The sequence below is a fragment of the Anabas testudineus genome, chromosome 13, assembly GCF_900324465.2.
Source record: "Anabas testudineus chromosome 13, fAnaTes1.2, whole genome shotgun sequence".
NCBI lineage: Eukaryota > Metazoa > Chordata > Actinopteri > Anabantiformes > Anabantidae > Anabas > Anabas testudineus.
In genome coordinates, this window is record NC_046622.1 from 2,712,514 (window position 1) to 2,738,428 (window position 25,915).

Below are 25,915 nucleotides of genomic sequence, written 5' to 3' on the forward strand. Positions count from 1 at the left end.
CAAACACACAGACGGCTGCTGGTATAGGAAAATGAAGGGAGATAAACATCAGATTCAGCAACCACAACTGCTACTGCAACACAGCTGATTTATGATGGGAAACTTCCCACAATTAGTTCTACACACTCCTGATATAGAGGGGATAAAACATTACAACTCTGATGTGAATCCAGAAGGAAATTATTTCTCTAATCTTGTTTTTGGCAGCACATCTGATTTTCTGCAAATACCAAAAACTGCTATGATTCGCCTGCTTACATTGGGTCGTTTCCTCAGTTGTGTGCATGACTTTTTTTTTTTTTTTTTAATGTGTGTGTTTTACAGCATGGAACAGTGGGAAAAGTGCTAATTAATACGATTTCAAATATGCCTGTTTGACAGATAAGAACAATCAATCTCCAGTGATTCCAACTGCTCCAGGCCTTTTGGATTGTGTACTCTGCTGCTTTCCTTGTTAGCTCATCCACCCACCTCGCTCTACGTGCTTCCCACTTCGTGACATGAGAAATATGTGCAGGCTAACTGTCGTTGAGAAGCTGGATTTGCGTGTAGAGTCTGTCACACTGCCGGGAGTTACAGTAAAATCTCTGGTGGCGTCACTGCGTTCTTTGACATGTTCCAACGTGTAGTGGATCCCTGAGCAGTGAGAACGACTTAATAACATGTTTGTCAGGCTGCAGTCGACTGGACTCAGTCCGTTTGTGCACTCTTGGGTGTTGAGAAATGTTACTCCATGTACAAAATAGACAACTGGAAACACGCTGCAACGACTCCCATTGTACCCCAGCCCAAAACAAGTTATTCTAGGACTGAGAAACAAAGTTTAAGCCGAACTGCAGCTGAAGCTCTTACCTATTGTCATTTTTAGCATCTGCGTTCTCTTTGTTTACTGAAAGGATAAATAGACATGACATCTGCCCATTCAGGTCACATTTTTTCTTTTTTTACACAAGCAGCTGTCGCCTTAACCTTAACGGTGTCGAGATGGCTCCATTAGATAAGATGTAAACTATTCACCTTCAGTGTACCGAGGAGTTCCTCACAACTCAATCTCTTTCTTCCTCTCTACTCTGGGCACCTAATAAAGACCAAAGCATAACAAGCACTTCCGTCTACTTGCCGCTTCTATTACTAAACGTGCTAAATGTGTGCTAAAGAGTCTTCATGATAGAAAACTGCTCCTGCTTTTGACCTTACTCACTACAAGGACAAACCCACTCCCACACTCATTACACCCACTTTGCTCGTCAACGGTCCAGTGGGAGACATTGGCTCACTTTTTGTGCAACAACTGGCACCGTGAGCGTGAATACACCGCAGGAATTTGTCCTTGGTTCCCTTGCATCACAGCTAAAGCTTGACTGGGGGACACGTACTCGGCTTGTGCTGCTCTCAATCCACCCAGCAGCTATCAGACTCTCCTACTTATACAGGAACTTACCTCAGCATACGTTTGCACAACTAGCCCTACTCTGTTAATGATTGGTAGAGTAGGTTTTCCTTTTGAAGAAACTTTGACCTGCGATATCGACACAAATATGCACACAGTCACCTCAATGGCAGGAGGTAACGCCAGAGGACTGGACCTGGCAGGTTTCACAGAAATCAACAGCAGGAATGTCTGATGATGACGGCTGAAAACGCTGAGTGGCCAGATGAAGAGGCACAATTCAATGTTTGGCATGCTGTCACACCACTAGAAAGAATGCCAGTCATTTGGCTAGTTAGTGAATACGATAGGGTGCGTAGTCTGGTTAGGGCCGAACACACCCTTTCAATCATTCTGTCATCTAGTGCTGTTTTATGTCCATGTAGTCACAAGAGAGCACGTAATGTCAACTTCCCCTCGACTCCTATTTCTGATTCATTGAGAGTTTGAATTGGTTTATTAAGACGTTTCTTTCAGGTGAACACCTAAAGGGAAACACCGTATTAATAAAAAATAGCTTTCATTGCCACGCTAGGAGAAAAATTGCACACAAGTAGGCAGAGTTTTGCCAGACACTGATCTTATCTCCTAAAAAAAACATGCAAAGCAGTAAAAAAAATCCCAGGATAAAGATATGATTAAAAACAGAGGGTGTAGAGTACGACAAACGACTGGGGCTGGTGGTGTTACACAAACTAGGAACAACGCTGTGTAAATGTCACTGAGGGGGATGAAGAGCAGTAGTATTGTTATTCTGATAAGGACGGTGGATCCCTGTAGTATTGGGCCCTGATGCACTATATGGTGCAAAGTTATTTTACTTTAATAAGTGCTGAGTATTAGTGTAGCTGGATAAAACCTGCAGCACAGCAAGTCGGAGTTTAGTTATGTGCAGCTACAGAATCTCTCAGAGCTGTGGGAAAATTATAAATCACACCAGATACATCCAACAATACTCAGTCTATCAACTTAGCAGAGGTCATTTCAGTGACCTTGTTTATTTGTGACACCTGTGTTGGACACTCTTCTCCTGGGACTTTGGTTTTGCTGTTACATGACTCTGACCTGTCAGACAAGCACAGCCCGTGTCCTCCTGATCCACAGATCAATGAGGGGACTCTGCCACAGTACTCTAACTAATGTTTTAGATTTATTACTGCTGTTAAAATAACTGTAAGTCACTCATATCAGTGTTCACCAGGCAGTTTAACCTTGAAGAAAGAACAGCTGACTGCTTTCAGGTGGATACAAATGATTAAACGTGGAGATGATCAACCAGAGCAGCTTCAGATTCTCTGGTCACATCTTCCAGTAGTGAGGAGCAGGAACTCGTCCAGCAGCCTCCCAGAAAGCAGGAAGACAAGTGGGACAGGACTGGATGACGCCCTAAAACCTTCAAACACCCTAAAACCTTCAAACACCCTAAAACCTTCAAACGCCCTAAAACCTTCAAACACCCTAAAACCTTCAAACACCCTAAAACCTTCAAACACCCTAAAACCTTCAAACACCCTAAAACCTTCAAACACCCTAAAACCTTCAAACACCCTAAAACCTTCAAACACCCTAAAACCTTCAAACACCCCCTAAAACCTTCAAACTCCCTAAAACCTTCAAACACCCTAAAACCTTCAAACACCCTAAAACCTTCAAACACCCTAAAACCTTCAAACACCCAATTTGACGTGATGCTGGAGAAAAACCGAGCAGCACTGATTCGGATCTCTGCAACAATGTGGCGCCGGAAAAAGGTGTCGGATCAAAGGCTCGTTGGACGGAAACAGGTTAATGTGAAACACACAGGGAGAGAGGGGGACGAGCCGAGAGGGGGACGAGGCGAGAGGGGGACGAGGCGAGAGGGGGACGAGCCGACAGGGGGACGAGGCGACAGGGGGACGAGCCGAGAGGGGGACGAGGCGAGAGGGGGACGAGCCGAGAGGGGGACGAGCCGACAGGGGGACGAGCCGAGAGGGGGACGAGCCGACAGGGGGACGCGGCTCACGGAAAGTGGGGCACAGCGTGTGGAGCCACACCGAGGCCCGCACTCGCTCCTGACCTCCACTCCCCATCCTTTCCCTCCCCAGCCATTTTCTTTCCTGCCCGCCGCCTCCTCCTCTCAGCCCGGCTCCACTCGGCCCAGTCGGGCCCTGCTCTGGTTCTCTTACCTTCCTCTGCTGTTTTTCCCAAGCCGGGTCCAGGAGCAGGTCCCGGTCCCAGTCGTTTTCCTGCTCCATGTAGGTCTGCGCCCCGCCGGCCGAGCACTGGTGGTGGGCAGCGTGATAATCGACCATGTCAGCAAAAGAAAGCCGAGTGCGCCACGGAGGAACTGTCAGGAGAACAAAACCCGGACAGAAAACAAAAAAGGGGAATGAAAAGAAAGCAACGACGGCCCAGTTCGGAGAGGTGGGACGGGGAGGGATACACGACCGAGGGAAGAGTGCTCCTGTTCTGTCCGCTCCCAGACGTGAGTGTGTTTTTAATGGGATGAATATCCGGTGTGTGCAGTCAGAAACCCGCCGCTGCTGCTGCTGCCGCCGCCGTGAGAAGAAGAGCTCTCCCTCCGGACGGAGCTGCTGGGAGGAACCGGCCGCTCCTACGGTGCCGCAGCGCCGCCGACAAGCTGCACGCAGTGTGCACACACGCTTCCTGCAGCGCCTTTCAAAATAATTCCCGTCCGTGGCTTTAACGTGCTGACAGCAGCACCGACGATATCATTTATTTTACTTTGATCTTTTTTTACCTATGATAATGTTTCTGTTTGATTTTTATTTATATCTGTATTTAGCAAAATCAACGCGTGATGTGTTTTTAATATAAATTGTAAAAATTAAAAATGTATCAAGATAAAAAATAAATATGTTTAATAATTAAATAGTTTTTTTATTGTGTTTAAAGGACATTTTCAAATTTCTTGTACGTTTTTCTTTTTTAAACGTGCCGCCGACGATCTCACGAGATTTTATTTTGAAGGCTCAATCGTCTGTTTTCCGGTGTAAACCTGTGTATTTCTCTGTGTTGACGTCCAAGTGCTGCTATAGGTCCAGACAGCTCATGAATATTCAAGATGCATTTGAACATGAACTGATGAAACATTATAAATCAGAAAAAATTAAACAAACAAGTTCAAGTTAATGGTTTTCTTAGTGTTGTCGTGGTTGTTTGTCTCCTTATTCACAGAGTTGATGTGATTAATTTCAACTCAACAAAAATATTTGTGTTACAGTCAAATTATCCATTAACATAAAGAACATGAACATTTAAAATTGTTATTATTAAAGACTTATCTTGATGTTTTCCTCAACCTGCTGCAGCCAGTTCATACAAATCCTTATATAAGATCCTTTTTAATATTTTAGCTAATATTACAGCAAACTGTGCTGCTGTGTTTTAAATTTGTCTAATATGAAAATTAAGTGAACAGTATCACTGTTGACTTTGTCATGTTATTATTTTTTAGTGATATTTCACTAAAGAGCTTTTAAATCTACACTGAAACTGTAATACATTGCAGTGATAATGTCACTAGTAAAGACATGAACATAATTCAGGTTACAGTCGTCTTTGAATTAATTTCGATGCTAATATAAGATAAAAGATTTGCAACAGCAGTCTGGAGCTGATAAAAACAGTGGTCCTGCTTTGTAAATAGCAGAAATGCTGCATAACAGTGCTTTAAATGAAATACAAATGAAGGTAATCATGAAAATACACTAATCTCCAGCCTTTAACATCACCACGAAAACTGCACTTTTCTATTTCCGTTTAGAAACAGAACCCAGTGAGTGGAGACCATCCACTGTATGATTTCTAGTAAATGTGACTGAACATGAATAAAACCAGGGTTTCATAACTAATTTAAGCTTTTTTAGCAGCAAATGTTCAATAATTGAAGCACAAACATGGTATTTTCACTTGTCCTTTATTAAATTTACCGTCAGGAAAGAAAAATCCTGATAACCTGAAACCCAACTAAACAGTTCTTGCAACAGTTTGAGTCTAAATCGGTGGGTCTGTTCAGAAGTGAGAATTAACACTTATTGTTGTTAGGATCTTTTTGAGGTGGGACTTTAGAGAAACAATGTGCCAGATCAGGAAGGACAAAAACAGTATCTGTGCTAAGAACCCGTACCCTGAAAACTCTTCTCCAGCTGAATCAGGCCAGAGTTTAATCAAGAACTACATCAAATTAAGAAAGTAGAGTGTGTTCACACACACACACACACACACACAGGAGGCTTTTAACAGCGGCACATTATAATAATTTGTTAATCATAATTAAATCGTGGTGGACACTTCCCCAGAAAGAGTTAAAAAGGTGGTCCAACTAGTGGTTCTGACCTTGACTTGGTGCTTGACCTGTCTGAGTATCACAAAGTGACGAGGGGACAGAATATATAAACAATATTCTGATGTAAATTCATTTATTCTGGGTTATTCTCACTTTTTAAAATATTTAATTTAAATGATATCACAGAGTTTCCAGTGTCTTAGCTTCCTCTGATAGTGAGACCTGAAAAGGGGAAATATCTTTATAACATCTTTAGTGGCTGATTCATGTGCAGCTAGTGACCATAACGGTGTCATGACCCATGCAGCCGAACCACTGACCCAGATGACTAACACCATAAAAATGAATGAATTATATCTAATGTGCAGAGGCTCAGGCCGATTTGGAGGGTGACTGTCCTCCCTGCAGGAGGCAGGAGCCACCTACAGAAGTAGGTCATGCTCACGTGTCCTGGGCGATTAGCGTCATCACGGCAGCAGGATATAGACCGAAGCAGGACCATGGTTCAGCTTCAGTGTTGTCAAGTGATGCCACATAGTGCAACTCTGTTAGAAACAGCTGTGAATGGTTATTACAGTCTGGTCTGGTCCCAGGAGAACAGAAGGGTCACAACAGAGAGAGGTGCAACATGCAATACAGCTGAAACAAAGTTAATGATATTCACACAGGGGTAAATATGAATGATTAGATGCAAACTTAAACATGTGCTAACAAAAAGTGAGAATAGTTTTTAGATTGAAGTCAAACCACTGTGGCTCCGTAGGTCAGGTAAACATCCGTCAACCCCAGGGTTGGTTGGACAAGTCACTGAACTCTGAACTCTGAACTCTAGGGGAATGTTAAAGTATCACTTATTATTAAATGCGTGTTTTATAATGAAAATATCATGTGACCTGCTGCTGATTGAAATGAGTTTTTATTTAATTCGTCACAGTCTATGGTGATTTTTTTCTTTTTTTGGTTGCTGTTGAAATATTTAAATGCTCTGTTATTTATTTAAACACATTTATGTAAAAACTCTTAGCACTACAGAGAGGTGCATCAGGGTGTGGCTGATACGCGACCACATCACATGTCATCTGAATAGTCGCGTTGAGTAAACACAAGTGCAGCACAACAGGATGCTGAAGACACACACTCTGGTGTGTGTGTGTGTGTGTGTGTGTGAAACAGTCCAAAGAAAGTGCTGGAAGAAGAAGACCTCAGTACGTGAGGTCACATGATCCCTGTAATATCTATTTGTTGTCATTTTCTGAGGTCAGAGGGCACAGTGAGGGAGTGAATCCTGATTTCTCATAATTTTGTAAAGTAATTTAGACTCAGCATGACTCACATGATAAACTCTGCTAGTTGAAACTAACTGAAGGACTTTACAGACACCCTTTACATTCTTTATTTAAACAGCAGTATGCTGAAACAAAGCACAACACATGTATTCAAACACACTTTCTATTCAGTTTTCTTACACTGTATTATTTAGTAAACAGGACACTGCTGCACCAGTGACAGCATTTTGTTTTAATTTGTTTGTTGGCTTTAAACAGTGATGTAAAATGCTGACACGATTAGTCAGATGAGTGTCCACACAGTCCAATATACATTTTAATGAAGCCAGATCCATTAAAGGTGATGTTCGCTGCTGTCACCAACACAGTGGATGATATGAGGAATAATAGCAGAGTAAAAATGCTACGTTTCTACAGTACAGTACGTTTAAAAATAAACATATCACATTAAGATCACACATGAAAAACAGGAGAGAAGAAAATGAAAGAAACTCATTATATCCTGATGGATCCGTGTGAGGCCGGATGAGGTCAGTTGTACATGGTCATTTGGAGCCACTGGAACCAAGCAGAGAAAAAAAACATTTAGAGCAGCTTAATTCTCAACCATTCCCCAACACTCATTTCTATTTCTGTATATTTCTACAGTCGCTGTTACATGTATTTGTAACGAGATACTGTCTAGTAGATGTGTTCGTACCTGTCTGTAGCTGACGGCGATGGTTCCCATTCCCACCACGTCGAACGCGTGAAATTTGTCTGCAAAAGACAAAAAACATCATACAGATATAACTGAACTGACCAATACCTGGCTCTGTTTGAGGAGGGAATTTACAGCATCTATTACGCTTATAAAACAGGTTTTATAACAGTGGGACTAAAGCTGGACCAGAAGACGTTCATACAGAGCTTCTCTTGGTTTTTTTGAGTCATGAGTTAAAACCAACATTAAAGATGAAACCCTTGTGTGCTGACAGATCTTTGACACTTCATTCTCCAACAGCATCTCTGATGTTTTCTGTTTTAACTTGCTCGCTCCTCTCTGTCACTTCTCGCCACTTCCTCTCATTTCTCCTCCTCCATCCTTTTCCCACGCCTCCTCTGTCACCTCACTCATCCTCTCTCCCCCCTGTTTCTCCTCCTCTGTCCTCCTTCACATCCTCCTCCTCAGCCCCCTGTGGCTCTTTGACGTGTTTGCATCACATCAGGACTGTCAACACAGACTTCCTGTCCTGGCAGCGATAATTATCAGCAGGATTTAAGTCGTTAGCATTCAAACATTTAAGCCATTTCAATGTTATTGCTTGTAATTTGTAGCACTTATCGTCTCCTACAGTTTTGAATACTGTGACTGTGTAACATTGTTTAGCTCTTTCCCCATCTCCCCCACTTACAGATCATGGTCTCCAGTTTCATCAGCAGGTACAGGAAGCCGGGGTAACTGATGGTCATGTCAGGCTCTGTGTATCTCAGTCCAATCAGCTGCAGCACCAAGTCGTCCACCGGGATTCCTGAAGCAGATACAGAGCAGACAGACCAGAATATGTCACTTTATTCATGTGCAACGAGTGCAGTTTTCTCCTGTGGAAGTTTTCATATCCTGGATACAGGCACAGACAAGGCTGTTGTAATTATTACAGTCTTACTGTAAGTCAGTTCAGTTTCTACACCAAAGTGTTCGGAACAGAGACACAGTGTTTTATTTAGTTAGAAGCAGCAGGTGGAGAGAAACCAAATGATGAGTGTGATTTTATGAAAACTCTGATGACTTGAGGAGCACAAAAGTGTTTATAACTGATCCACAGCTCAATAACATGTTGTAAAAGACTCCATCTACATCTGTGGCTGAATGTTCTCAGACTAAAGACGAGTTATCGCCACACACTGTTGAGTGATGAGTAAAGAAACGGGGTTTGGCTCCCTCTGTCGGACACTTCTCATATAGCTCTCTTAAACTTTAAGTCTAACGTTGAGGTTTGAACTCAAACATACAGATAATGTGAACAAAGTACATGTGAACTCTGCCTCACAGAGCCTGGATAGCTCAGTCGGTAGAGCATCAGACTTTTAATCTGAGGGTCCAGGGTTCAAGTCCCTGTTCAGGCGACATTACTTTTAAAATGAAAAAGGACTCAGTGTACTTTAATTACCAGCTGTGTCTCACTACTGGATGTGCATTAAAGTGTGATACCAACACAGCTGCATCTAGAAATCATGTACGTGCTGAAACTGGAAATGTTTAATAGATGATGTGTTCGGCTGCATGTCACCTCTGTACAAAACACTGATGGAGCATGTTCCCACTGGAAAAGGAGAAACCATCTGCTTCTTGAATAGCTACTGAACCCACACGGTTACATATATTTATTTGTTTTCATAGATGAATAACAAATCTAAAACTGACCTCTCACTTCTTCTCATCTGTTCTCACATCAGTCACATTGTCAGAGATCAAATTTGAATCAGGTCAAGAACCGCACATGAAGTCTGATTTGGTTGGTTCACACTTACTTCATAATTAATTAAATATATGGATAAAGATGAGGGACTAACATTCATTACTGCTGGAAATTAAAGTCATTTTAAACCATGTAATATAATTTTCCATTTCATTATCAGGCATCAATCAGAACGTCCTCTTTAAGTCATGACTCAGCACTTCACAGAGCCTGGATAGCTCAGTCGGTAGAGCATCAGACTTTTAATCTGAGGGTCCAGGGTTCAAGTCCCTGTTCAGGCGACAGCAGTTTTAAAACATTTGATTGGACTTGAAATAAAAGATAATAGCATTTAAACTACTAAACTAAAGTCAAATCCATTTCAAATCACATCTTCAAGATGCAACAAGTAAAAAGAACAGTTAAGAGCTGTGTGCACGTCAGTCCTACCTGCTGCCTTCAGAGCCGGAGCAACCTCTTGGTATTCAAGGCGCTGAGTTTTATTCTTATCAAACACAAGGAAGATATCCTGACGAGACATTAAACACAGCACAGTGAATGCATGAACGGCGGCATAGACTCATTCATTTCTGTCCCGTGTTAGTTTGTTTAACGTTAAACTATGACAACCTTTAACCTTTAAGCTGCAGTCTTACCGTCCACCTCTTGATCTTGTCCCACAGACTCTGGAACTCAGACCAGTTCAGCTGGGCGATGTCTTGGCTCTGGAGAAAACACTGATGTCAAGGAAACTAAACAACAGTCTGAGGTGATGCACTGCTGAGTGTGCAGTTACACATCGTCAAATAATTACCATACTCATTTTAAGAAAGCAGCATAATTACTGTAAACTAACAAGACCCTCGCTGAGAAGATTAGCAGCCTGAACACGGTCTGCTGATGCCGATCTGCACTCAGTGGAGTTCTCTCACTGACTGTGCTTATAGAGCTTTGAGTTGGGAGAAATTAATCTAAGTGTGTTAAAGGATACATCCATGAGGACCACCAGGCTCTTGCAGTGCTCCAGAGCCAGGTTCTTCTCACTGCCAGCCAACACTGAGGGCAACAAGACACATCATTAGTGGACAATATAACAGGTTCACATTCAATCATCAAGGATTGTAAAGTCATGTGCTGCAGTTAATTTAGGTGTAACTGAAGCATGAGGTCCAATTTGAATTGTACATTTGATTCTTTTCTGATTATTTTACTCTTCTCATGCATTCAAACATGTGATACTCTAATCAAGGAAACACTGTGTGTAGACAGTTGCTCCAATAGGAATCCTTTGTTGCTGCTTTATCACATGAACAACATTTCTGGGGATGTAGACATGCTCATGACTAACAATGTTCTGTTGAAAGAAACAAGACTAAACAAGAGCTTTAATCCTCATCCAGAGAGATATGTCCCTTACCTCCTCCCTTTATGGCTTCAGTCAGCAGGTTGTGGAGGTGAACCGGTTTGCAAAACCCCTTCTAATGACACATAACAGGAAACATTCAAAACACAGGACATGTAGGCCAGGTTCTGTCTCCTGGACCTTTAAATGAGCAGTTGCACAATGCTTCAGTATTTGTTTAAACTTGTTCAGAGCAGTCCCATTAAATGATAACACAACATCTTAAAGTAGATTAAAGTATCTACAGAAGTTTTTGACCCCAGCTCTGGTTTGGATGACCAGCAGCTGTGTGCAGGAGAAACTTACCGAGCTGCAGTGCTTCTCAAACAGCTGCTTCATGGATATGGACGAAGGAAGAGCAGTCTGGTGAGGGTACGAAAGCTGCAGGAAGAGTACACATTAACCATTTTGGATATATCTGCTTTGCCCATTCAAATAAACACCAGCTGCATTTTGATTCAAGTCTTTAAGTTTAGGGAAGCATTTAAGTTTAACTCCCTGAAGCAGGAACTGGATCCAGGAACCCCGGATCCCTCAGATTAAATAGGTGATGCTCTTCCAACTGAGCTATGCAGGCTGAGATACACTTCAAGCTCTTTACTTGGCAAAAGTGACAGCGTAGTGATTTTTCTAACAAGTTAAGTTTACACAGAGTTTCTGTCTCAATGCAGCTGCAGTCGAGCATGGAGAAGAAAAAATTACTTAAATAATAAATAAATTAATGTAGAAATGAAAAATATGCCTAAATAAAATAAATGACTATATACTGAAATGAATATAGATATTTGGTTGAATTTTTCTGTTTTTATTTATTATTTATTTATGCATAACAACATTTATTTATTAGTTTATCTGTGTATGTATGTTAATTAGACTTTAGAGTGGGATTAGGACCCCTCACCTAATTAGCATAAAGCGACTGATAAACTGAAATAAATGTTGATATTTATAAAACAAAAGAAAGAAATGTGCAGAATTGTTAAAACATTCTTTAGAGTTACTTCAGTATATATTAATTATGGATATATTTATTTATAGTTAGGTCATTTTTCACCCTCCTTATATCTTGATGTACAGGGACACACATTTCTGATACCTGCAGCAGAGACACAGGATTTTAGAACAGTTCTTCTCTTGCATTAAAACTGCTGTCGCCTGAACAGGGACTTGAACCCTGGACCCTCAGATTAAAAGTCTGATGCTCTACCGACTGAGCTATCCAGGCTCTGTGAAGTGCTGAGTCATGACTCATACACATCCTGATAGATCCCTGACTTTCATTTTCAGATGTAATTAATGTTTGTTATTTAGACAAATACTGCAGCCATATGTTTAATTAGCAACCTGTTCAACCTAACTGAACTCCTCCACTTTTATTGAAGAGCCGACTTGCGGCTAATTCAAATGTTAAATTGCTTTGTTTGCTGAAGCGGCCAAATCTGATCCCTCCACTGACTCAGATTAGATTATTTTGTGTTTGTATTTTGTGTTTTTTGTCAGACTTTGTATGTGTTTCTTGATCTGATTCAAATTTGATCTGTGAGAATAGCCTCATCATCATTAAATACATTAAACCCAAGAAACAGAAGACCAAGAGTTACGTAGCAGAAATGAATCATAATGATTTCTTTTCTAATCTTTTCTGCACCGTGTTGCTAATTCAACGCTGGAACATCAGGTTTAGTGACACTAACAATGAGCAGTGGTTGAAAAATACCGACTGTGTTGGGTTCATACAGCCCAGGTGAAAGGACGAGGTGAAAGACAGCTGGGGGGTCTGGTGGTTAATAAATATGCAGGTCTCACAGCTCTGAACTACAGTGAGGTCTGAGAATCAGCTCTGGATATAAAGCAAACTGTCTTTTTAACCAGATAATGAACTTGTCTCCTACCTCTTTTATTGTAGATATGTCTTGAAGTGCTGGTTTGTTAGCAGGACTGAAAAAACACAACACTGAACATATTAGAATAATAAAAATGAAACACGTTAAAGTCTGAGATCTGATCAACCAACTACTGGAAAACAAGAGAGATGCAGGATCAATCGAAAACGTGATGAGCATGTTTAAGTTTCTGTCTTTTTAAACCCTGTACATCAACTGGTTGCTTCATGACTCACATGGCAGCGTTGCCTTTCTCTGTCAGCACTCGCAGGAGGAAGGCTCCCTCCTGATTGGGCTCGGTGGTGGAAGGGATGATGATATAACGACCTGGTGGAAGAGAGCCACGAAGAACCACCTCCCGACGTGGGGAGTACTGGGGGCTGTAGAGGACTGGGCGGACTGCACTCAGGTCCTCGGGTGATAGGTATGTATTCTTAGGATGGGCCTGGAGGGATAGGTAATAAGACCCACTTTTATACTGACAGTAGTAACAACAACGTCCAAACTACACTGTCAGCAAGATTCAAGTGTGTCACATGCCCTGATAATCAGGAAACATGTTCACATGCACTTAAGTCCATGTATACAAGTAGCAGATGAGTAATAGAATAGGATTTTATTCTTACATATTTTAGAAGCCTAGAAGAAAAAACTATCTGCAGTATTTATACATTCACGTGCACTAAAAAGCTAATTGGAAAGTCAGCACCAAGAAACCAGCTGTTACTCACACATCTATTAACTTTAGGCACAAAGGAAAGGACATAACTAAGTGTAAGTGTGTCCTGCTGTGTGTGTGTGTGTGTGTGTGCTGTGTACCGGGTATATGTGCAGGGCTGTGGAAAGGGTTACTCCTCTACGTCGCTGGTGTTTCTGCATCAGAGCCAAAACGAAGGAGCATGTCTTCTGAGAATCCGCTTTGCCGCTGTCCAACTCCGACAGAGTGAAGTAGAACTGTGGGTTCTGCCAAAAGAAACCTGCACACACAAAACTTATTCAGTGACTGTGTCTTCTCATCCCCGAAGACCGAGGCTCATTCAGACACAAATTGTTTAGCAATGATGAAACACACTGCATGCTGAATCACTCAGCAGTCAGGCGATAAACACTGATGAGGATTATTTCTGACCCCAATGACCTAAAATGAGTCTATAATATACATGACTAATGTACTAAGACTTTGTACAAGTTAAAGCTTGTATGCCAACAGTGACACAGTCTGTTTAAACAAACAAAATCCAGAGACAGGTGAACAATTCACCTGTTCTACTAACTGAACAAATAAAACTGAAGTTTTTCTACTCAGACTTCACCTCCTTGCGGAGACCCTCCTGCCGTGATACTTGGCACCCAGTTCCCGTGATGCATTGCGCAGGACCATGGTACCACACTGGAGCCCGGTTCGTCGTCAGTGTCCGTCAGGTGACAAACCTCCATCAACTCAAAGTTCTGTCTGAAGTCTGACACTGACATCCTAAAGGACAGGTCAGAAGTAAATACCTTTGACATACAGTGAGTAAAACAATACTGTGACTAATACTGTAGGTCCAGTTTAGAAAGAAACCAGAAACCTGCACTGGAAACATTTCCCAGTGTTTCAGACCATCGGATTAAAAACTCAAACAGTGTCTTAGATCATTTTGGAACAGTGTGAGTAGTGAACAGTGCTGCAGCAGCTGTGTTTATGTATCTTAGTCTGTCACAAAACCACCAGCTCCTCAACAAACATGTGCGTGACAAAAAGTGCCGTCGTGGATAAGCTGACTTGTTGACCTGGTGGTTCCAGTTGTGCTTGAGAATCAAATGTCAGTGTTATGTTTCATGTTTGCAGGAGTTGGACAGGCTCAGTGGTGATGTACTGTAAGACACCTCATAACTCACCAGAACTCGCCGTCCTCTCTGCTGACTCTGTTCAGCCTCTTCTGCTCCTCGATGCTCACTGTGTTCCACTCCGCACTGGACGGAGACAGAAAGGTTTTTATTCAACATTAAATGGCATAAGTCATAAAATCTATTTAAAATATGGCTAATCTGGATCATCTAGACCTGTACCAACCCTTTCATGTCACTCCAGGGCCCCTCCCACTCTGTGTTACCCCACGGGTTGAGGATTCGAACCAAATCCACGGAGCCATATTTAGTCTTCACCTGACAGGAAAGGAGGAAAAAGGACGGGGAGGACAATATTCAATGATGAATCTACAAAATAATCAACTCAACACATCCTCTATTAAACTTTACTGTGGTTCACATCCACAGCCGCCGACTTCCCCGATTGTTTTCAGGAATTTCACCATATCCAGGCTCTGACACGTCTAAATAGTAGGAATGTGCAGGGACAGTTACCTTTTCTACTGCAGTTAGAGAGTAGGCATGTCTGAACATGATCCCCAGTTCATTCCTCTGCTCCAGAGGACCCTGCAGGGTGAAAAGAACATCCACCCACAACCAGGAGAGAAGGAAAAGACAAAACGCCGTGACTCATCACAAACAGGTGAAAGTGTTCTGGTTCTGTTCATTTCAGCTCCGATCTCCTCTCCGTACCTGGCAGTTGCCACAGTTGATGAGCGCTCCTTTAGACAGCAGATATCCAAGAAAGGCTGGCAGGTCTTTAGGAAGCGAGGCGATGGTGAGAACCTCAGCCACCCCGCCTGTCATATCAACCATGGCCTCGTGAGGGAAGCCCATGTCCAGAGCTCTGTAGCCACCTTTCAACCTGGGACGGGGAGAATCCAGGTATTAAACAGACAAATGAGATGGTTATCACTGATTGAGAGTACCGGACTGGCAGGCTGCAGTGGTAAACCATCCATACTGCTTTAAAATCGTCTGACAGAAGGTGATTAAAGTCTTTCTGTGGGTGTTGTCAGAGAAATGTCACGGACTCTCTGCAATGAAAAGACTTTTTAACAATGCAGATAGAGGCTACGCACGCAGATCTTTGAACTGAGATATTTGTTTTGGGCTTTACAGATAAAATGTCAAAGTTGTCACAATAATATATAAAGCTTAACTTTTAATACCCTCACTTTACAATGCAGCTAAATCAAACAACCCTATTTTGCACACACAGATTAACAGGTGCTCACTTGGCATAGGCTTTCTCCAGCAGCGAGCTCCAGAACTCGTTTCTGTCTGGGGAGCTGAGATAAATCAGATTGTTGTCTTTAGTGGGCAACAAGTCGTCGACCGTCACCTCTTCCCATTGGCCGTACTGCCAGAACTACAAAGACAAAAGAGGGAGGGGTGTTCAATATCATGATGAAAGAAAAACACAGGAAAGACGTTAAACTAATATTTATTCCCGACATTTCATTATTTCAAACTCCACGTCTGTAAAGGTTTAAGGAAGAAAGAGTCTGCTAAGAGGTAAAACTGCAGGACACTGTCATTATCATGTCTACAACAGCAGGTCGGGCAGCGTTCAGTTATTTACCCTGAAGGTGAAGCAACCGTTGTATCCATCCTGGAAGCTCTGTCCGAGAGGAACGACCTTGTTGAGCAGATACTGGTTCATGGAGAGTGAAGCAATGGTAGAAAGAAGCCAGCAGTCACCTAAGGAAAAGAGGTTCGAGAAGCAGGTCAGGAGGCTTTTCAGTGCAGAAATCTGCACTGTTATTAAGTCCAGCTTCTGTTTTAAATGCTCCTCCATCCTCAGACATCATCTGTTCTCATTATTGTGCACTTTACCACAGTCTGCTGTGCATGATTTAACAGGTATTTGTCTTTAGGTGGAAAATGCAAACTGATTAGTCACTGGTAGCTGTATGAAATGACCTAAACTCCAGTTTGTGCTACTATATAAAATACAGTATTTCCTTTTGAATTGTTTTAAGCTGGGAGTCGAACACAGAGCAACTGTCATAAAGAGTGTATGTTCATCATCAGGTTCATCTCACAGCTGCTGGTGCATCAGGTTTTATTCATTCATGTACCCGCAGATACGTCACAGAAGCTGTTTTGTTGAGAACCCACATCAAAGTGCTTAAAGGCATATTCTTTCACAGCTGACAAAGGTGCTGCTCCATAAGAAAGTGAATGCCCTGAGTAGAAGTGTAGTGGAAACTGCACCGTCTCTGTTTGCCTTCTATTTGTAATTTCTAGAACATTTACGTCCATTCAAGTAAATCTGATGATAGATTAAAACAACACTTCACTTAAAACAGGTTCATGCTTTTAACTCTTCTGTCATGTTTGGTGTCCACCGTCACACTCAGGAGCTGCCTACTTACTCAGTTTCCCCTGGCAGATGTCTAGACGTGTCGCTCCATTCACTATAAACTGAGGTGATGGACAGAGTTCCTAGAAACAGGAGAGAGAGGACAAAAGGAGGGGAGGAGCAAGGGAGACGAAAGAGAGAGAAGAAACGAGAGACGAGGTGGAGGGGGAAGAAGTCAGTAGATGAAAAATGAACCAGGATTTAGCACCGAGCCAAAGGGAGTGGCTGCACAAAACACTTGGCACAATATCAAATACTGCTGCAGTCAGTTGGTAAGATTGATGGAAGGTTCATCTCTGTGCAGCGTTGACAGTTTGCTTCTTGGTGTATTTTTGAAGATAAATAATAAATACTAATCTAAGTCTGGTGTAATAAGATTAGAAAGTACAGTTCAACGGGTCCTCAACTACAACCTGTGTACAAAAACTCAACATTACAACTTACTGCATGACTGATGTGTGTCAGCGTTACTTTTAGTTAGATGGACTCCTAGAGTTAGATCCTGCAGCAGCAAACATCTAGATCTGAATTGTTCAGTCGAATCACGATGGACAAATCAATCCACAGTATATTTCTGAGCAGCCACGGAGAGTCTGCATACGTACGACTCACAAGGTACGATGGGTGTTCAAGGGACCAGAGAGTTAATGTGATACTGCACGACAGGACAGGACGGTGCACAAGTGATGAGGGAGCAGCTGAGGCAGAATCAGGAGAGTAGGTGTTCTACGGGTGAATAAACTGAGCAGGTTTAATAGACCGGAGAACAGGTGCATTCATGGAATTACATTAACTTGACATATGACCGAGATGAACCACAGTCAATGGTTCATTATGAACCGACTGAACTTTAAAAAGAGGCTGATGGTGTATATGATGGAGTCCATGTTACCAGTTAAACTGGATTAGAGGTGAACTGGCTGATGGACCAGATGTCAAACTACACAACGATGAACGTGACAAGTGACAACAGTCAATCTGAGATGATCACAGAACACAACATAAGAGTCGTCTTTATTAGCTACTTAGAACCCAGAGAGGAGCAAAGACGTGTTTACACACGGCCCAGCTCTTATCCACGTTCACATCTCTGTAACAGAGTCTAACATGTTTGTACAAAGTCACACACGAGATACAGAAATCATTATCAGTCTACAGACAAAGCTCCAGTCCTTACAAACAAGTTCCACCCAGTGAGTGTTCCAGGTTAAACGAATCAAACACTGATCAGAAGTAGAAGTTCAGTTCCTCTCACACTGAGCGTGTGCTCACTTCTCTGTTACTGAGGTTAATCCAGGAGTCACGTTATTAACCTGTGGTCCTGCTGCTGTGTGGCGCTGCCTCACAAGAGGAAACACACCGTGGCACAAGTTAATGTTTCATTTATTTTATTGTATTTGGTTCAGAGGCTGATTTGGTGTTAAACACATTACAGACCGGTTTCTGTTTTGATCCAGAATTAGCTTGGAGTAAAGTGCAACTAGACTTTGATGAAACGTCTCTTTCTATCTTTCTATGTCATGCAGTAAAAAATAAGTGTCAGGAGGTTCAATACTGAGGGAGTCCGTCTAGTTACGACACCGAGGAACAAAACAACATGTGGAAATTCAAACAATAAATCCCGTCTGACTCACACAGAGATCCAGGCGCGACTTTATGAGACTGTTATGTCAAACGTCTCCCTGCATTACAACAGTGTTGAACTGTGACAGCACGCTTTATTATTACTGTGTTCAAATGAGTAAAAAGGCAGAAAAGCAGCGACGTCGTCCTGTCATCATATAGAAACCAACAGACTGTTACTAATGTGGATCATTCACGCTGCTGGGAACATGCACATTTATCACTGATGTTACTACTTCTGGTGTTTAGCAAATATTATTTCAAGCTACTCTGTAATAAATATAGATAAAAATCAGGTACTGTGCCGTCTTAGGCCACTCTTAGATTTATTTATGTTTATTTCTTTGTCTCTTTATCAGAACTACTCCTGTTATTATCAAACAAAGGCAAACGGCCTAAATAAATGAATATGAAAATGACTTTGATGTCACTTCCTTAGTGTAGTAGTCAGAATTCATCCATCATTTACCTACGTTACATTTTCTTTTCTATTTACTGCAACTTCATGTTTTAGTGTTGATGGATGATTATTATGTATTAGATTTATTATATGATTATAATACTCTAATGTCAGTACACAGCAATAAGTACACTGTCAAAGTACAAAATATACTAGTGAGACAGAGAGTGTGTGTATCGTGTGTATAACTAGTGATGTTTTCATTATTAGAATATTTACTGATTCATTAGATCAATTAACAGTTAATTAACATAATGAGTCTACTGTGAGTTACTTCCATCTCTGGTCTTCCTACTTCTTGTTTAGTGTAAACTGTCCTGCATGTGATAACAGGTGAAGTTACTACAGAGCAGATCAGCTCCACCTGGACAGTAAACGCATCATCATCAGCTCCACCTGGACAGTAAACGCATCATCAAACTGCAGATGATGTCTGATTACCTGTGGTCGTTTCCACCTGACTCCGGACTGCAGCTCCAGCTCTCCCACGGGGAAGTAGTGGTCCACGAACAGACCGTCCCGCCCGGGCGCGCTGACGTCGCCGACCGGCGGAGGACCCCGGGTCATGATGTCGGTGAGCCAGAGGCGGGACTGCGAACCGAGCAGCTCGTCGGAGCAGACCGAGTCCGCGTCATCCTCCGCCAGAGGAGGGGAGCTGCTGGACTTCCTCGACAACTTTCTCATGTCAAACTGTTAATGCGCTTCTGTGGAGCAGTGGAGCAGACAGGACTGAGCTTCCTACTTATGTCTGCAGACAGAAGCCACGCCCTCTGCGACGCACAGGTACATGTTCACCTGAGCGCCAGGTGTGGGCTGCTGCTGCTCGTTCGACCCCTCCGGGTTTTTGAGGCACTCCCAGATATTATGGACACGTGGAAGAATAGGAAACACAGGCCCATCATTAAAGTCAAATCCAGAACCAGGTGGAATCTGTCAGGTGTGCTGCAGAACCAACATCTGCAAACTCATATTTATTAGTATTATTAGAATAAATATACTGTATGTATATTCTTTTATTGTTTGTTGCTTTTTCTCACACTGTGAAGGGGAAACATGACCATTTATTGACATTAACGGTGAGGTTTCAGAGTTTTTAATGACAACTCAACATCATTTAAGATAATTGTGTAACTCTGGAATCCTGATGCCACAGTTCTCCCATCACTGTCAGAGCTGCTCCTCTGGACCTGCTTTTAATGTGAGAGGATCTCTGTCTGTAGGTGCATTGAAACTCAGTCACACAGGCTCTCGGGTCATTTTCGTGGAGCTGGACACCAGCGCTCAGCGAACGTGAAACACGGGGAATCACACATTACATCATCCTTCTTATTACACACTTGACATTCAGGAAGTCTGACAGGTAAAATATGATGACTCAGTAGTGGCACGGTTCACCTGACTCATGTTGTCATAATCTTATTTCATTCAGAATTGATTTTGCACAATAACAGAACAGCACCAACACCTCAATACTATCAGGATATAGTCTGAAGATTTCCAGGAAGAACTGGAAAACATTTCCTCTCTGGAGATGACGTTCATTAATGTTCTCATAAATGTGATAAGTAATAGAACAGACGTGAAGTTTCAAAGAGACTAAAGAAGACTCAAACACAGAAAGTGGCTGTAAATGATAAATTATTTTTATTGTGAAAAGAGCGATTCTGAAAACAAATGACCTGTCGACTCCGGCGTGACTGTGTGTGTGTGTGTGTGTCTGAGTGTGTGTGAGTGTGTGTGTGTGTGTTCATCACTGGGATGTAGCCATGATGCTGGACACACCTGTGAAAAACAGAACACAAGAGAAAGAAAAAGAGAAATTGTGACTTCACGTACAGTTCAGAAACAGAAGAGGGGCGATTTTAAGGTATTTTTTAAATTGTAACTTAAATGTGTTCATATTAAAACAGGAACAAAGTTCCACACGTGTGCAGGAGAAATCTCTCAAAGACCTAATCTTACATCTCAGTCTACTCTTTACACCCCGTTTCCCCACTTTCCATATTTTTGCTCTTTGCTTCCTGGTTGTTATGACATCCAGCTTCCCTGAAGCCCAAATATGGGCATCCTCCAACTACAGTCAGTGTGTTAGTAACAGGTTACTGAGAGAAACCAGGGTTCTCTGGTAATCTGGGAACTCGTTTACATTCACTCAAGAGACCCGGTTACTGGAAATCCGATTTTAGAAGCGTGGTCCACAGATTTCTCTCACCTTTTTACTGTGTATGAGAGAGACACAGCGACAGACGGGCAGTAATTAGAGTTCTCCAGGAGAAATCTACCTCAGAGAAACAGGTTTCTCAAATCCCCGACCCTGATTACAGTAACCAGGTTTCACATTTACACCACACTTCGACTGTACCCGGGAGTACACTTGAGTGCATGTATGTTGGGTACGGTGCAGTATTTCCTCCGCTCTGTTAAGGCCCAGCTCAGTTGGTGTGTTTGCAGAGACGTTAGTCTGCTGTGCAGATGCAGAATGTTATTTTTTTTGTTGTTATGAAGGAAAATGCTATTTGTTCTTTTGAGCTTTCTGCCTTCATTTGATAGTGACAGTGGTGAGAGAAGGTATGACACGCAGCCAGACTTTAACCACGGAAGCTGTGGTTCAGCTACGAAGGAGCTCTGAAAGTTTTATTTCTGTTCCTTTTCCAAAGAAGAAAATGTTTATGTAGCCTCAGAAGCCGGCAGAAGAACTCCCCAGTGAGAGGCTGAGCTGTGAGGTCGGGAGCTAAAACAAACTGTTTCAGACAGAGAGCTCTACTATAAAATATGAACCCAACATTATCCTAAACGTGGCCTCTTTAACTGAAGCACGCCAAAACAGCAGTCAGCATTAACAAGAACTCGAGTCTGAATCATCATTCAGATTTCAGTTAAACAGAAACCTTTGTTCTGAAGAGGAAAATAAAACGAGCTTCGTTAAACTGGTGACATCACACCATAGTCCCTCTGACACACTGGTGTTTTTGTATTTCCACATTTACACCAGACTTATCGAGAGGCAGCACTCACTCTCAAAGTCAATCTTCTCGACGATGTTCTTGGGCTTGACACTCTCCTCCTGGTTGAAGATGAAGATCTGTCCATCCTCGTTCTCCGTCCAGCCGTACTTATTCATCCAAACCTTCACCTGGGTGTCTGGACAAAGGGGACAGAGGATCTGTTAGGTCTGTCACTGCGTGTTCTCACAAGTGTGTCGCACTCACTGAACATGTTCAACATCTATGATTGTGTACAACTGTGTGAATATTGAAGATTGGGACTTGGGTAAAGTTCTTACCGAGGGGGTCTCCCAGCATCTCAGCCAGTAACCGGTGCTCAATGGTCTGGTAGGTGATGCCCACTACGTGGCAGATGACTGAAGAAAACAAAAATGGGAAATATTATTTGTATAATTTGCATTCCTTCAATTGAGGAGTGGTTGCTTCCCTCTTTTCTTCCAGCTAATATTGTTTTAAGAAATGAAGCCTGTTTGTATTTACTGTAACAGAAGCAGGTTTACTGTGAGTCACAAGATGATACTCACACTTGCGAACAGAGTCCTCGAAACCAGTAATGCCGTCGATGAGCTCTCTGTTTTCCTCAAGACTCGTCTGTCACCAAGACAAAGAGGAGATAATTAGTAACGACACCAAATGAACAACAGCAGCTGTCAAAACAAGACAGAGTGCGATGTTGCAATAAGGAAATCAAATTAAGACATTAAATGATGGATTAAGACCGAACGGTGGATTAGTCAGTAACACGTGGGCCAATAGCTGCTAAAACTGCATTCATAATTAAATTACCCTAACCCATAACATGTTAGGATGTGGAAGTGTGTTATTAATCTGTTAATGCAGAGATATGAACAACTGCAGCCTGTGTGTGTGTGTGTGTGTGTGTGTGTGTGTGTGTGAAAGTCGCACCCAAAAGCTCTGGAAGTGACACGTCTCCAGCAGGTTCCCCAGGTAGAGGATCTGTCTGATGGGGCGCTCCTCTTGCTGCGACACTGTAGTCAAGGAAATGCCCCCTGACCCCATGACAGCCCCTCCAACCACTCTAATCTATTTACTTCTCCCATGTGCAGCATAGTGCATCTTAAACTGTGTACAATGTGGTGTCGATTGATTGATTGATGCAGTTCACAACTGTGCGAGTTCTGATAACCACTGGTTCCTCTTTGACCTTCACTTTCCATATACTCTCTACTTCCTCCTTCAGATATATTATAAAATAAGATATATTTCATACCCTTTCTTCCTTTTTAACTCCCCTATCTATCCCCTTGTCTAACAGCACAGTTTCCACTTGGTTAGCGACTACTTTCCTGCCTGTCTGCATATGGAAGTTGGATTTTGGTCTAGTGCTTAATCCACATAGATGTTTTGTGATTCATGCCAGATACTTAGTTGTGTCATTTAGTGTATGCTGTTCCTGTTTGCATTTTGCACCCTGCCACTAATTTGGACTGATTGTGAGGCACTTAGGCCTGGATCAGTGCTTCTGCCCCATCCTGTATCTGTGCTGCTTTGATCAGTGTCTGCAGCTACTGCTAGGATTCCCTAATGTCAGCTGTTCATCAACAGTACATCCCAGGCATGGTCTTATAAACCCTCCATCCATCAATAAAGGAAACTAGTACAACAGTGAGATGATCACTTAGATCAAACAGCACCAAAAAGATACGTGTGTCTGGTCAATCATGCACTTGCAGAGAGTGAAGTCGGTGTGTGGCAGGTTGGTCAGGGCCTTCAGCAGAATCTGTGCGGTCACCTGAGTCTGGAAGTAGGCGGGGTTAAACTGGTACCTGCAAAGACAGAGATTTAATGAAACACCTGTATTCCTTTATCAATGCCACAAAAACACACTCAAATCACAACTTATTGAAAAACTGTACGAAACAAGTTATTCTCTCTCAACATGTCATAATAACAATGATGCGTTCTGCTTCAGCCATCTGTCAACACAAGCTCCAGATTCTTCTCAAAGTTACTAAACAAATGGTCCTGAATTAGCCTACACCAGTGTGGTGCCTGATTCCTAAATGACGCTGTAACTTACAGCTTCAGGACAGCCAGGTTGGCCTCCAGGTCGTAGGCGTTTTCTCTAGCTTGTGTCTCCACATAACGCTCCAACGTTGCAAGGTTTTCTGGGTTGTACCTGAGAAGACAAACAAGACCGGTGTAACTAACAAGTTCAGTTCAAATGCTTCAAACAACAAAAGTTCATCCAAGTGGTAAAATATCACAAACTATATAAAACACACAAAACATGAAGAGATAGAAGCACAAGCAATGAGTGACGGTCAGAAGTATTCAAACAGAGAACCACATTACACTGTGTAATAGTGCATTTGTAAACTACCACACTGGATTAAAAATAAAATAATCAAGAGAGTTGGAACGCTTTAACAAAAAGATTGGAGTTAGGACTATTTTCATACAGGCATTCACATGCGGAAAGAGAAGATGGATAAAGATCAAGCAATACAGTTTGATATTTGGATAAGAATCCTATCAATAACTGCACGAAGTCAGGAATCCATGATATGAGTATTTGCTGGTAAAGTTTAAAACAAAAGTTATGTTTTTTTAAGATCATCCTCTCATTTCTTAGCAATTCTTAGTCTAATTACTGCTTAGTTAGAGGCAGAATCCTCAACACCTCCTCAATACTGAGCAGGCAGAAGCTCAATGAAACTTGATCAGAAGACAAAATTAACTGTATTTTAATAACAACCACAATTAGCTGGATCCAGCTAATGTCAGCTTCGAACACCAGTTTTCAACACAAAACGTAACTAAGTAAATTATTAACGTTTGTCTAATCATGGAGAAGAAGCAATACATTCGTATAATATGATTATTATTCATAATTTTAAAATGTTTAAATTTGTCCATTTTTGCAGTTAATTTGAGCAGAGTTGTCGTTAGCTAACGTTAGCAGCTGCTGCAAACATGATGCATGAGAAGATAACAGTATCCGTTGTCATGTTCGCTGACTTTGCCAGATATATGTTAATTATCTTATTCACACGTGTGTTGGACTGACAACATTTTCTGAACTTGTTGACTCGAGTAGAAAACTTTTATGAACAGACTTTAACTCTGCGAACACTGACGTTAGCTTAAAACGTTAGCAAACAGGCTAAGCTATCGTTAGCCTGTTCGCCGGTTTACCGATCATCAATTAATTATCTGTACCTATCGATTCCTCGCAGGAGCTTCCCCACGTTCGCCCTCATCTGCTCGAAAGACGACGACATTTGGTCCAAACTTTTGCTGTAAACTTTAAATTTTAGAAACGAATTAACTCCACACGTGGGCCTCAGAGAACAAGCGGCACCGGGGCGGAGGAAGAAAGAAGTCGGACAGGAAAGACCGACGCACAAGCGGACCGGAAAGTGCACGGATGCATTTTATCGAAGGACCTTTGCTCAAGAAGTTTTAAAACAATTCACTTCCAATCAAAATGCACGTTTTTAAACTCAGTACATGTGTTTCATCAGTTAATCCTCATCTGACACATCTCAGCAGATGTCAGTGTATGTTATAGTCAACACGACATTTTCATAACTCTTTAATGTATCACCTCCCGCTTGCCACTGTTATGTATTTTGAAAGTTCTTACCGGAAGCACCGGTATGTCTGCATTTTATTTTAAGTTAATACGTTTAATTCTGCTGCTGAACCTGCAATCATATAAAAAGCGCATTCAAAAGTGATACTAAACAAATAACTGGGGGGAAATCGGTAATTTCACATTAAGCAAAAATTATTATTAACAAGGAATGAATTCCCAAAATGTCTCACTGCTGAGCAATGCAAAAAATTAATTTAATGTTTTAGGGTAAATAGAGAAAAACATCATCATCTTCGTCAATGTGTGAACTTTTCTCTTGT

At 42.0% G+C, this 25,915-nt stretch overlaps 3 protein-coding genes and 3 non-coding genes across 8 annotated transcripts in view; 2 read left to right on the top strand and 4 right to left on the bottom strand.

Moving 5' to 3' along the window:
• Positions 1 to 3,988, bottom strand: part of actn4 (actinin, alpha 4) — a 42,905-nt gene extending 38,917 nt beyond the window's left edge. The window contains exon 1 of one of the 2 annotated variants that reach the window (XM_026370774.1): positions 3,595 to 3,988. In XM_026370774.1, the coding sequence (XP_026226559.1) occupies positions 3,595 to 3,720 (126 nt within the window). In that variant the 5' untranslated portion in view covers positions 3,721 to 3,988. The remainder of the gene's footprint in view (positions 1 to 3,594) is intronic. The other variant, XM_026370766.1, reaches the window with a different exon arrangement.
• A 3,090-nt stretch (positions 3,989 to 7,078) lies between these two features.
• zgc:85932 (CysPc and EFh_PEF_CAPN13_14 domain-containing protein) lies at positions 7,079 to 19,780 on the bottom strand. Its single transcript, XM_026370822.1, has 20 exons — positions 19,470 to 19,780; positions 16,959 to 17,028; positions 16,163 to 16,281; positions 15,816 to 15,949; positions 15,271 to 15,442; positions 15,073 to 15,144; positions 14,783 to 14,874; positions 14,608 to 14,682; positions 14,040 to 14,200; positions 13,546 to 13,703; positions 12,963 to 13,171; positions 12,736 to 12,781; positions 11,150 to 11,224; positions 10,859 to 10,919; positions 10,433 to 10,497; positions 10,098 to 10,166; positions 9,892 to 9,970; positions 8,398 to 8,514; positions 7,704 to 7,762; positions 7,079 to 7,561 (listed from the first exon to the last, which is right to left on the bottom strand). Exons 1-20 carry the CDS (start codon positions 19,710 to 19,712, stop codon positions 7,535 to 7,537), a joined length of 2,103 nt encoding a protein of 700 aa, XP_026226607.1. The 5' UTR covers positions 19,713 to 19,780; the 3' UTR covers positions 7,079 to 7,534.
• trnak-uuu lies at positions 9,037 to 9,109 on the top strand. Its single transcript has one exon. It is a non-coding gene; the product is annotated as a tRNA-Lys (tRNA).
• Positions 9,671 to 9,743, top strand: trnak-uuu. Its single transcript has one exon. It is a non-coding gene; the product is annotated as a tRNA-Lys (tRNA).
• Positions 11,996 to 12,068, bottom strand: trnak-uuu. The gene has a single exon. It is a non-coding gene; the product is annotated as a tRNA-Lys (tRNA).
• Positions 19,781 to 20,659: 879 nt separating the features above from the next.
• Positions 20,660 to 25,390, bottom strand: eif3k (eukaryotic translation initiation factor 3, subunit K). 2 transcript variants are annotated; one of them, XM_026371096.1, is made up of 8 exons: positions 25,217 to 25,390; positions 24,075 to 24,173; positions 23,700 to 23,820; positions 22,940 to 23,014; positions 22,558 to 22,624; positions 22,312 to 22,389; positions 22,044 to 22,169; positions 20,660 to 20,810 (listed from the first exon to the last, which is right to left on the bottom strand). In XM_026371096.1, exons 1-8 carry the CDS (start codon positions 25,276 to 25,278, stop codon positions 20,779 to 20,781), a joined length of 660 nt encoding a protein of 219 aa, XP_026226881.1. In that variant the 5' UTR covers positions 25,279 to 25,390; the 3' UTR covers positions 20,660 to 20,778. The 2 variants fall into 2 exon arrangements, with proteins under 2 accessions (XP_026226881.1, XP_026226872.1); XM_026371087.1 differs by having other exon boundaries at positions 22,940 to 23,017.
• Positions 25,391 to 25,915: the final 525 nt, after the last annotated feature.